The sequence below is a fragment of the Gopherus flavomarginatus genome, chromosome 7, assembly GCF_025201925.1.
Source record: "Gopherus flavomarginatus isolate rGopFla2 chromosome 7, rGopFla2.mat.asm, whole genome shotgun sequence".
Classification (NCBI taxonomy): Eukaryota; Metazoa; Chordata; order Testudines; family Testudinidae; genus Gopherus; species Gopherus flavomarginatus.
Genome location: NC_066623.1, coordinates 80,547,944 through 80,561,059, shown reverse-complemented (window position 1 = coordinate 80,561,059; position 13,116 = coordinate 80,547,944). Strand labels below are relative to the sequence as shown.

The 13,116-nt window shown below is 38.6% G+C and overlaps 1 protein-coding gene across 1 annotated transcript in view; it reads left to right on the top strand.

The window, feature by feature from the left end:
• The window catches only part of PTBP2 (polypyrimidine tract binding protein 2), an 81,086-nt gene that overhangs the window by 25,354 nt on the left and 42,616 nt on the right, over positions 1–13,116 (top strand). Inside the window, 2 exon segments of the mRNA XM_050960970.1 lie at positions 10,130–10,302; positions 10,870–11,013. Of these exon segments, the coding sequence (XP_050816927.1) occupies positions 10,130–10,302; positions 10,870–11,013 (317 nt within the window).

Here is a 13,116-nt window from a genome sequence, read left to right as displayed (position 1 = left end):
GATGATTTACATTGTTATGGTTTCTTGCATCTTCAGGAAGCTAATAATGATTAGCCGGTAACATTTTCAATACAGCTTGTTAATGTTGATGGAAATATTAGAAGCGGATTCCTCGTGGCTATCACATCTTAGATTTTACAAGTTATTGGACTCCTGCCCCTTGGTTGGTTGCCAGGCAGGGAATGGAGAAAACTTAGGCCTTCTTGGCCCGGATGGACTGGCATCATATAGCCAGAAGCAATATAGTCTCCTTTTCCTCCAGGTCTTGAAGATAACAACCTGGCTGGTTCCTCCTCACAAAAACCTATCTTCTTTGGCAAGTCAGAATGTGGCACTGTCACTCTGAAGTCACTGACATCACCAGTGGGGATTGATTGGGTCAATTTTATGCAAATGAAGAACTTTTGGAAAGTCCCACAATTAGTTTTTATTTTATTTTGGAAATAAATGGGCAGTCAGTCATTCTACAGAACAGAAAAGTATTTTGTGATGCATGCAGGTAGAGTCCATCAACTTGGGGAAAGTTGACTTTAGATTCTCTGTCAACAAGATCACCATAATTTTAAAATTATTCATACATACTGGACCTTCCTTATTTCACAGTTGTTGCTGTCAGTTTAACTTTAGACAGCATTTTTTATTCAAAAATCTGAGTGAAAGGTAAAACTATCACTGTAAAAAAGTCTTTTTTTTTTTAAACGAAATTCCCAGTTGTTGGTACAGTAGTTATATAGGCAGTGTTGTGATTACAAGTGGATGCCTTAACATATTGCTAATGGTCTGTGAAGATCACCAGTTTGACTCCATCCTGGCTCTGTAGGAACTTAAAATTACCGTATAAAGAATGTTGCGTGACTCTGTGTTCCAACTTCTAAATCATAAACTTATCATTGTGCTTTTTACTGACAGATTCAGATAAGCCAGGAGCTGTATGGGCAGCTATTTACCTGTAAAGAAAGTAGCTTCAGATCAGATTGAGGCATGTTAGCAGAGCAATGTATATGAGAAGCTTACCCTGCCACTGTGCTATAGATAAGCAGAGGACTTTGTTTACCAGGGCTGGAAACTTTTAGTAGTGCTAAATCTATATACATTTTTTAAGATGAAGTTTATAGTTATATGCACAATATTGGTAAATATACACATTATTTAATGGACTGATTTACATGGTGTTTGTGTGACCATGACTAAGTGTCCCTAACATTTTCCCCCAAATCTGGCAACCCGAAATGTCAAGTGACTCTAAAAAGTGTTTGTACATTAAAAAGGTGACTGTAGTGACTCCATAATGAAGTCTGCAATGAGATTTGAAATGGTAGGGGAGATTAAATCCATTTTCTTATATGTTCGGCATTTCACTACTGAGCTTGGTGTCAACACCCCTTCCTAGACTTAAGATTGAATTTTCAGGAAAGTTGAAAGTAAATCTGTTCACTAGCTCAAGTTAACAATCAAAAGTTATTTTCTTTTTGAAATTTAAACTTAAAGTCTCAGCTCCTTTTCCCTTTCCTCTAAGTCAGTGGTTCCCAACCTTTTCTCTGCCATGGCACACCTTGAGCTCCACGGGCTCATCCTCATTCTGGCTGTCAGCTGTCAGTGGATAGGGGACGGGCAGAGGTGACGACCTGTTGCTCACACAGGAGGGGAGGGGGGAAAAGAGGGAAATTGAGCTCTAATTGCTCTGCCCCTGGAGGAGGTGGTGCAGTGAGGCAGCTTCCCCTTTCCCCTCCCCCCCTTATTCTCACTTGCAGTTTTTCAAAAAGTTCCACAGCACAGCTGTTTGGACATGACGGCACACCAGTTGGGAAACATTGCTCTAAATATGATAAGTGTCTTGGATGTGACACTTAAAACTTCAGGTCCATATATCTCTTTTAGATATAAACTAATTATGACGAGATCCCCGAGGTGCACCCAGGGACCGTGGGACTGCTGTGCCGCCATAACTCTTTCCAGTCTGGGCTGTCTCTCAATGCCTTGCTAGTGACAAGCAGCACGCACCTCCAGGTGCTGTGATCATTCAGCACAACTGCATGTAGAGCTCCCGCAGCCCAGCTAGGTTGCATGAATGCTCCCTGAGCCACTCATGAATCACACAGAGAAAGGCACCAGCCGAATCCCCCCAGCTCCCAGCACTGCCTCAGGGATATATCATCTTGCATTGCTCAAGTTGAGCAGTACAAATTTATTAATTGGTTTACCAGTGGAAAGTGGATATACACCAGCCTTTGCAAATCTGAGCACATTTGACACACACTTCAGGCAGATTCGCTGGTAAAGATAAACAGTAAAATAAGTTTGACTACAAAAGATAGATTTTAAGTGATAGGCAAAAAGTCAGAATTAGTTACCAAAATAAAATAAATACAAGCAAGCAGGTTAAACTCTCAATTCTTAGATTGGGCAACATCTAGATTAAGCAATTTTTCTCACCCTACTGGATATTGCAATTCATTGTACACGGATTTCACATTGAAACCAGGGTCAGTCTTCTCTGTTGGAGTCTTAAGTCTTCTCAGTGTCCTTGTTGCTTGCAGCATAGGTGGGAGCAGGGGAAGCCAAGCATGTGGCCACTGTCTTCTGTTTTATACTCTTAATCCATGTGCTTGTAAAACACAAGTATAGGCATGTCTCATGGACATTGCTGAGTCTCCAGGCAAGGCTGAGCAATTCCCCTGGTGTGGCCTCATGCAGGTGAGTCATTGCATTGTCGTTCCCTTGCTGGACAGTGGCCGGTGATGTCTGTTCAACAGCACCCACCTTGCTGTTGGTTATCTCCCTTGTCAATCTGGGTGCCTCCCAAACCCTCAGCATATTTTAGTGAAAACCATGCACCATTTTTATAATTTCAAATGCATTGACGATACACATAACCTCTACCCCGATATAAGGCGGGTTTGCATACAAGGCAGTAAAGCTCTGAGACACTGCTCTGAGCAGCGTGTTAAGGGTGCTGGACCAGGCCCGGGCTGAGGGGTTCGATAAGGGGCAGAAGGTCTTGGGGGGTGGTCAGGGGCTACCCCCCAGGGTCTGGGGGGGCAGGAGCTGTGGGAGGGCACTTTTGGGGGCCCCCGCAGTGCCAGAGTGGCCTGGGGGATTAGCGGGGGGCCGGGAGCAGCTCGCTCTGCTTCCCTCGCCCCAGCCCCAGCCGTGTTGCTTGAGGGAGGGGACTTAGGGGAAAGGACCCCCTCCCCACACTCAGCGCAGCGGCGGAAGCTGAGCAGCCTGGCCGCAGCCCGCTCCACTCTGCCAGCTCTCAGCCGCAGCACTCTGCTTCCGTCGCTGGTGGGTATAGAGGGGCGTCCTTTCCCCAACCTCTCCGCACTCACCAGCCCGCTCCGCTTTCCTTGCCCTGGTCCCAGCCGTGTGGCTGGGGAGCGGCTGGGGAAAGGTCCTGCCTGGCGGGACGTGGATCACCACAGCTGGGAGCTGGAGGAGTGGAACTGGCTGGGGTTGGGCTGTTCCGCTTCCCGCCACCAGTGAGTGCGGGGAGGTTGGGGAGTGTGAGTTGGGGAGGATGCCCCCCCCCCACTCATCTATAGCAGGAAGCGGAGTGATGCAGCCCCAGCCCACTCCAGTCTGCCGCATCCCAGCTGTGGCGCTCCACTTCCCGATGCCAGTGAGTGCAGGGGGGAGGGCATTCTTTCCCCAACCTCCCCGCACTCTCCGGCAGTGGGAAGTGGAGTACCAAGGCTGGGAGGTGGCGGAGTGGAGCGGGCTGGGACTGTGCTGCTCTGCTTCCCACCGCTGCTGGTAAGTGCCTGTCAGGGGGCGAGGTGGGGGGTAGATAGGGATTGGAGCAGTCAGGGGCCAGGGGTTGGGTAGGAGGTTAGATCCTGGGGGTGATTGGGGATGGGGGTCTCTGAAGGGGGCGGTCAGGGAACAAGGAACCAACAAGGGCCAAAGCAAGTTTGATATAATGCGGTCTCACCTGTAACACTGAGATTTTTTTTGTCTCCCGAGAACCGCGTTATATCGGGGTAGAGGTGTATTTAGATATGATCTGCTGAAAGACACTGTTCTAACCTTTCTCCTGATATCTCACATGGCATGCTTTATATGCAATATCACAGTTATATACAGATGAGGAGTATGGGGGTAACAAGATGCACCCCCAAAGTATAGCAGGTCACACTAATTTTATCTAACTATTAGATATTTGCATTGTTTAGTTTAAACTTGTAATAAATGTTATGGTATTAATCATGGTCAGTTATTTTAGTTATGCTTAATGAATTTTCACTAGTGACTAATTTTTTCTATATCTTAATTTCAAGCAGTAAAAATTCAGTTTTCATCTAAAGAATAGCTAACTCTTTAGGATATCTTTTGAAGACTTCTGTGTGCAGTATTAATATAATAACTTATTTTCACAGTTGCCTCATTCTGGGAACCTATTTGTACGTGGCAGAGATCCTATTCCCAGTTTCAGGCTCTTTATCAGACCTATTAAAATTAATTATCCATATTAAGAAATATGCTAGAATAGTTAATTTACAGTCTTAACAGGGTCATTTAATTACGCAGCCAGTATAATACAGATGTTTGTAACGTAGTGCCTGACAAAATTAATGTTCATGTTTCCATTCAGCTGAAAATGTGAATCTTGATTTATTCAGACTGCTGAATACGGGGGAGAAAATCCAAAATTTGACTCTCTTGTCCTTTTCTGTGTGAGGAGGTCAATTAGAAGAAATTGAGGTTATTTGAGTTCATCAGTTGTATCTGTCAGATTTTAGCAATGAACTAATATCAACTGTTATATTTGCAAGAGAATTATAGTTGGTAAATTGTAACTCCTCAAGAGAAACAATAGGTGAAAATAAAGTTTTTTTTTTAAAAGATAAGTATTCTTCCACGGCATAAACCTTGCCCAAACTACACAGAAGTTGCTGCGGACCTAGGTAATGGAGGCTGAGCAAATATGGGTAAGGGAACTGTAGGGCATTCACTGTAGGAGGAAGAAAGAGGAAAATGTTTGTTACAGTGGGTCATTTGTATCACAGCATAGCAAGGAGATGTCTAATTTTTTAAATTTAAATTTTCAATTACATCTCAGTTTTTCACAGTAACGTTAAATTAAGTTGCCATAAGAAAGTTTTACTGATGGATTACATTTTTGTCTAACATAGATTGCTCTGACCTCAAACACTTACAAAATTGCATTTTTTTAATGCTGCCACAAAAAAGAAGTGACAATTCATGCTGGTATTTTTTTTCCCAAATTTAGCTATTTCCAACATGCAGTTGGCCCATTGTTTATTGGTTGGTATTATCCTGGGCTTTGGGATTAGCTGTTTTCTTTCTAAAGCAGCTCTGACTTTTGAGTTGGCTCCAGGATGGTCTCTGCAGCCTGTATGATTGAGAGTCACGTGTTCTGGATGATCTGTCATCTATTGGTTGCATTTAACATGGCTTTATTGAGGATATGTATGATTTTTCTGTTCTTTGGATCTGATCCATGACCCTCTTGGTTGCTTAAAAGAAAGCTAAGTGGTTTTTTTTGCCCTTTATAGGAATTATCAATACCTTGCTAAAGGAGTGAAAGGTCCTGACTATTCTTAAACAGGCAACTTCAAGAACTCAGTTAATGCTAAATAAATAGTGTTTCTAATCTTTGGGAGGGTTTAAGCCCCAAGGAATCTTATGCATCTAATATACATATGCTACTATTTTAAGTCTAGCACAGCCATCAATCTCTTAAATTGTTGCTGGTTATTCACTATCTTGGAGTTCTGTGTATAGATTTGGAAAAACGATGACAGTACTTTTGAGAATGGGTGTATGTGTGTGTTTATTTTCTTCAGTGAAATTCCAAGTGATAATTTTGTTGTCTATTGTAGAGATTACTTTTAACTAACAGACTACTAAATGGTATGTAACTGAATATTGAGTACATTTTACTCAGAGAGAACTTTGGGATTTTCCCATCATGTAGATGTCTTTTGAAGGTGGGATTTGTTTGGAATTGGCAACAGGGATAATACTAAACAAATAATTCAGTTTAGTAACAATGATCATTTGGATGATCCTTTTGGATGATGCTTTTCCACAGCGAGTGGCCGATATTTTTCCTTGTGAATGAACATTAATTTTTATCTTCTCCAGAAAATAGCAGTGGGGGAGGAGCTTAAACTGAATAGGTTTTTCAGATCTGGTAAAAGTTAAATTTAATGATAATACAGGCCTGTAGGCAATCAGCTATTTAAAGTGCCAAATACTGTAATTGTAATTTTTGGCAGAATTGAAACACTGACATTTGTCCTGGCTTTCCACTATTTACTACTTAGACTGTTGCACCAGGGAAGACCTTTTAGGCTTGTCTGTTGTTTCCTTAATCTATCTGTGATTGAGATGAACCACAGTACATAATTGCTACAGCCATTCAGTGGTTGATTACGTAGGTATACCATTATTAAATGACTGAACATTTTCTAACAATAATTGAGTTCACCTTCCAGTGGCTTTGAGCTTCTGTTTTTTCATGTATTAAAATGGGATCATCATTCCCTTTTCCCCCACATATATCATTAAACTTTATCTCCTGTTGAAAAGTATCATTTAAAATGGTAAGTGAGAGACCACACAGAGTAAGGTGGAGAGGTTTCCTTCAGTGCCAAATGCTTCTAATAATAGTTTTGAAAACTGAATGAATTTCATATTTTCAAACTCAATATTTTTATTTTGAAAGTTCCCTTTAATATGTACCTTGTAAAAATTTACAAAGGGCAGAGTTATTCAATCCATGACTCATATGAAACACATTGATTTCCGCTGGCTGGCAAAGAGAGGGAAGAATCAAGACATCACTGCTTTCTGTTAGCAGGTGTAACTAGAATTTTTGAGAAACTGCATGTTTTATTATCTGTTGGCACTCCATCCTTTTCCATGAGATGTAGAGTAAACTGCTTTCTGTTGTTACATGCAACACTCTCATCCATTTGATGAGCTGAGATGGAGACAGCCATCCATTTCTCACTCTGAGCCATAAGTTAAAGGGAATCTCTGTTTTCATTTTAAACAATCAGCAACTTGGAATTTCTCACAAGAGTATCTATGCAAAGATAAAATGACCATTATAACAGTTTATTTTTATACTTAAGACTCTAGATATAACTGTAATATGAAGCAACTTCAAAGTGTGGGGAGAGCAATCAATCATTTGAAAGGCTAAAAGTTTGTATATTGGGTTTGAAATCTAATCTTAAATTTACCCTTCCATTTCTACAAGATCAATAAAAAAATAATTAAAATATGCACAAAATTAATGTTAAAATAAAATTATAATATTTCCTTTAATACAGTGTTTCAAAGTGTTTTGCATGTAGCCTTGTAGATTTGTGAAGTACTAGTTGGAGATAAGGGAGTATGGACTGACCTCTCATTTGTACTCCTGAGTCCCATATTTCATTTTCAGTCCCTGATTTCGTATTCCTTAAAAACAAACAAAGTTAGTTTCTGGCTGTTCTGGTTGTTAAGAGAGCCTTCAGAATGAGACATTTTTGTAACAAATGAAGGGATCTCTGCCTGAGTTTGCAAAGAGCCTGAAATGAAACTTTGAGGTGTGAACTGACCTATTCTTTTTTATCAGTGCTAACTCAGGTGCCAGTAATAGTAGTTTAAATGTTAGCATTGTTAATAATGTTACTGCTTATTAAAACATTAAAGAAAGGAGAAAACTATGTATGAAAATCTGAGTGCTTGCTAAACAACAAGCTCTTTCATCCTACTGCTAAATAATTTAAAGGTACACCTCTACCCCGATATAATGCAACCCGTTATAACACGAATTCAGATATAACGCTGTAAAGCAGTGCTCCAGGGGGCCGGGGCAGGGCTGTGTACTCCGGCGAATCAAAGTAAGTTCAATATAATGTGGTTTCACCTATAATGCGGTAAGATTTTTTGGCACCCGAGGACAGTGTTATATAGGGGTAGAGGTGTACATTGGATTGTTTGATGTAAAGAAAAAATTTCCACTTAGAGGTAACAAATATAAAACAATCACTAGTAAGTAAAACTATTGGAAACTTGAAAATCTTCTTCCACTTTAAAAAATAAATAATTTTATGCAAACATTTCTTAACATCCCATATTGAATATACTCTTTTCTTTAATTAAAAACGTAAAGATGTATTGTAAGATGTAGCTTAATTTAATAAAAAAATTAAATTATGGGTATTTTTTAACACATGGTAGGACTGAAAGGAGCACATTAGTTTTCATTTTCCTGAAGTTTTCAGAAGTTTGACAAATGCTGTGTATTAATATAGATCAACAGTTTGCATATTTCTGCATAAATATGATAACTTGGCACATAACACATATGAAGTCAAATAATGCTCCCTGGAATTACTGTGCGTGAAGTGATACTGAATGCTTTCCGTAAAAGATTTTGGGCCCTTAGAAACCCACATTACAACAAGTGTAGCAGCAACTCCCTGCTGTTCAGACTGAGAGAGCCTCTTTATGGGCTGGCATAGAGTCCACCCATGATGCATAAACCCCATCTGTCAATGTGTCAGAATAGCTTTTGTTCACACAGTCAGGAAACTAGACTCAATAGTACATAGTCATAATCAGTCATAATGAAACAATGTAACTTGATTTTTTTGCATTTTATTATAAAATGTCTTTTACGCTAATTTTCATAGAATAATCATTAATTTTTTTTAAACTTGCTTAATTTTAGGAGTTTTGCCAGTTTAATTTTTATTCATTGAAGGGGAAAAAAAACTACAAATATTTTTCTTAGCTCTGGTATTACTGCTTGTCCTATTAATGAATAATTCTCTGTATAGACACCAGAATAGCTCCTGGCCCCAGTTGAAAGGTGGAAAGATTCCAGAGCTCGGGCAACAACCCAAGCTCAGTAGTCTCCACAGCAGTGAAACAGCCCCACAGCCCAAGCCCTGTGAGCCCAAGTCGACTGCTAGGGGCCAGGCATGAGATTTTCTTTGCTGTGTAGACATACCCTATAAGGTCAGGGGCAAAGCATCTGCTACTGTGTGGATTCTTCCTTCCCACTCCGTCAGTGGGGGTGCCACTACTGGACTACTGCATCCAGTTCTGCTGTTTACATTTTAAAAAGCATGTTGAAAATTGAAGAGGGCGCAGAGAAGAGAGAGAAACAATTTGAGGCCTGGAAAAATGCCTTACTATGAGAGACTTACGCTCAATCTGGTTAATTTATCATAAAGAAAATGAGAGTGATATGAGGTGTAAGTGGATAACTTTTTGTGCCGGAGGTCAGATTCTGATCATGATCATGATGGTCCGTTCTGACCTTAAAGTCTATGATTAGTGTATAAGTATTTTCACAGGGAGACTATAAAGTACTACAAGGTTCTTTAAGGTAGCAGAGAAAGGTATAACAAGAACGAATGGCTGGAAGTTAAAGCTAAACAAATACAAATTAGAAATAAGATACAGATTTTTAACAGTGGAGGTTCAATGGGACAAACTACCAAATAAAGAGTAGGATTCTCCAGCTTTTGATGTTTTTAAATCGAGACTGGATGCCTTTATGCTTTAATCAAATATGAGTTATTGGGCTCAGTATGGGGATAAATGAGTGAAATTCTATGGCCATTTTATACATAGGGGCAGACTAGAAAGCCTAATGATTCCCTCTGACTTTAATATATGAATATAATGCTGTAGTTATGACTGAGAGGCTACCCTCACTGCTCTGAAGAGTTGAAGATGGTGGACTTCTCCATTCTCTTCCCTTCATGGAATTCTCCGATAACAACTCTTATTACTCAGGCTGGGCTCTGAGAGGATTTTTTTACATAAGTGCCTGCCTATTGATTTATTCTATGGACTTGTTTATCAATTACATAGATTTGTCTCTGGTCCTCTGGCACCACATTTGTTCTCCCCAAACTTTGTCATATGACCTCTGACAGTTTCACAGTTTCATCTGCTTGTTAGTTCCTTTAGAAATTGTAGGTAAATGTTAAATGGCTTTGCTGACATGAATGAAAGGGTGCATAGCTCACATGGTGACTTGAATATTTAGCATCAAGTACAAAGTGCATCTTATTTGAAAAGTTTGCTTATGTAGATATTTTCTAAAATATTACTGACCTGTAAATATGAAATGAAGTTTAAAAATGTCTTTCAGCCAATGGTAATGACAACAAGAAATTCAAAGCAGAGGATAAAATGGATGGGGCTCCTTCTCGTGTTCTTCATATCAGGAAATTGCCTGGTGAGGTGACAGAAACAGAAGTTATTGCTTTAGGCTTACCTTTTGGTAAGGTAACCAACATCCTGATGCTAAAAGGAAAAAATCAGGTATTCTTGTTTCAGAGTTCCATTTATAGTACAATGATTAAGTATTTTCTAATTCCAAATATACTGGTAAAAGCTTACTAAGATTAATCCAGATGTAATGGTAAATAATTAAAATGAAAAGCCTTGCATTCTTTTCAGTTTGCATTCCTCTTTCATGTGCTCCATACTATTTCTAGTCTATTTTATATTAGAAAGCAGTGAAGGGCTAATAGTTCAGAGCAGATGACACTCAAAAAAATATGGCTTTCAGGCTAACCATTTAAGCTAACCTCTTCAAAGGTATCATTTTATGTGCACAAACCCCAGTTTGCTAAACTGGGCAGACTTAAAATGGTGTCTTTGAATATATGAGGTTTATTTGCCAACTACAGACCCATTTCAGAGAGCTTGGTTTTGTTTTTTTTGTTTTTGTTTGTTTGGGGTTTTTTGGGGTAAAACATGAAATCTTATCAAATCCCTTTATTATGTGAATGTGTTTTATTCTAGCAATACAAAGTGTAAATAGTGTGTAAATACTATATTATTATTATTATTATTATTTTATTATTTTTAATTCTTGCATTATAGGCTTTTTTGGAGCTGGCAACAGAAGAAGCAGCTATCACTATGGTTAATTACTATTCCGCTGTGACACCTCATCTTCGTAACCAACCCATCTATATTCAGTATTCTAATCATAAAGAGCTAAAGACTGATAATACACTAAACCAGGTATATTTACTGTTATGGAGTATAACAAATGCATACAATAGCAAATTAAGCTTAGCATACATTCAACTATACACTATGTAGCCATGAATGTATTTTTATATAAACCAAACTTTATTTCTGATAGCTGCAGTTTATTGTAATATATAAAAGACATAGAGTCTGGAATTGTACATGTTGCAATTACATGTTAGAATTTTATTAATGTATTTCATGGTTAATTGTTTCTAATTAAATTTTGAATATTTTCATAAAATCAGTCTTAATATTGACTCTTGGTTTAGAAGTTACATGACTAAAACTTCAAGTTTCTTGGTTCTGGCATTTGAGAGTTCAGTACCATATGGAATTGCACCATCACTAATGCAGAGTCCTACTCTCAGTGTTTTGAATCGTAAATTCGATAGTATTGATAACCTCAGTTTGTTTGGTCTGCTCTTCTCACTGGACAGTTCCTGAAGAAAAATTCATTAATGATCACCCTGGGAAAAATGTATTCAGTAACTGAGAATTTTGTTGTTTGATCTTGGATGTGTATAGAACCGGCTATTCTTTCAAAACAGTTGTAATACATTTTTTTAATAGAACACGGAACTGTTTCAACGATAACATAGCAGGGGCAGTAAAGGTCTTCGTAGTATTTGAGGTTGCTGTATCCTACAAAGAATAGGGGAAAGAAGCATTGACCCCTCACTGTTGAAATGCTAATATCTTCATGTTCATTTCTTGTGTTCCCTTTTCTATCAGACTAATTCTGTCTGTTGTGACAATCTACAGTTTCTATTAGCTCTTGTCATACTTAAGTCATTTCTAGTATAATAGTGTGTTAATGGCAATTTTTTTTTTTATTGTGTCTTTAAGAGAAGTTTTCTGGAAACCCTTGGTGGTTGTTTTTTTCTTTCTGCTAAAATTAAGTTCAGTATTAATTTCCCTATCTGTCAGTACAAACATACTAGATCTTTTGAAGCGCTGAGTATTCTCCTATCCATTAAAGAAATACTTTAGATTGTCCATTTTTAAAGTGCCAGCTGTAAGAAATGGGTACTTAAAGGTAAATAGAATGAAATTTGTAAAGGGAATGATAAAACATGATGCCAGCATGGGCAATAAGTGGTGGATTCATGTACAACTTTAAACAATAGGAACACTATCAGTCACGTATTTGCCTTTCATTTTCTTTGGGGTCCTGCCTGCTTCAGTTAACCATCTTCTGCTCTGATGTGATGCTGTCTGCCTTTTCGCAGTATCCTTGCTTTCATAACACTTTTGTTTTAGCACTAAGTTGGCTCAGTCTTGCAAGCACCCTTATTTTATCCTTTTTTTATTTATAATAAATTAATTGACAGTACAGTGCTATAAATATTCTGTGACATCACCAGCATGATGGAGAAATGTACAGAGCAGGAGCCAGTTGGCTATGATGGGTGTGGACAGTGTAGTAACCTGCTGGGAAGACTAAAAAGGAGTTATTGGCAGGTCATGTACAGAATATCCCATTGTCTGGTCTAGTGAGGCATTCATCACATAATTTTGTTACCAAAATTTGAAAGTTACATTTGAAAGCTAGGCAGTTTCATTTTTAAAATGGTCCTTTCCTTACATTCGAGACAGAGAAATGCAAAGAAAGTGAGGGTCAGTAGATTCATTGCAACGATGAAATATGAAAAAGGTGAAAAGTACAAACGGTTAAGCTAAAGGGATGAGAGAAGGATCTGTAATTAGAAAAGATGGGGTACCTTAAACAGCCAAGTTTTTGAACTCAAAGTAAAAACAAGTTGCATTTATGACTCTGAATTTCCCAGGATTGGTTGTCAGCAACATGGTTATTTATGAAAAAGTCTAATCACATTAGGTTTATACCTGACCAAAAAAAAAACAGATGTAAAAGTCATTTGAATGTTTCATGTCATTTTAATAATTTTGTAAAGATATTTTGTCCTAAAAGACATGTAAACAGAACAACAAAATAACATTAAAGTTCGGATTCAAAACAAACATTTTTTACCTTGTGTGCTGCAGTACCTAGGCACAAGTAGGTGAGTTAAGAACAGAATGACTGCTGTAACTGTGCATCTCCTTGATTGTCAGTTTGTCAGAATGAAATGT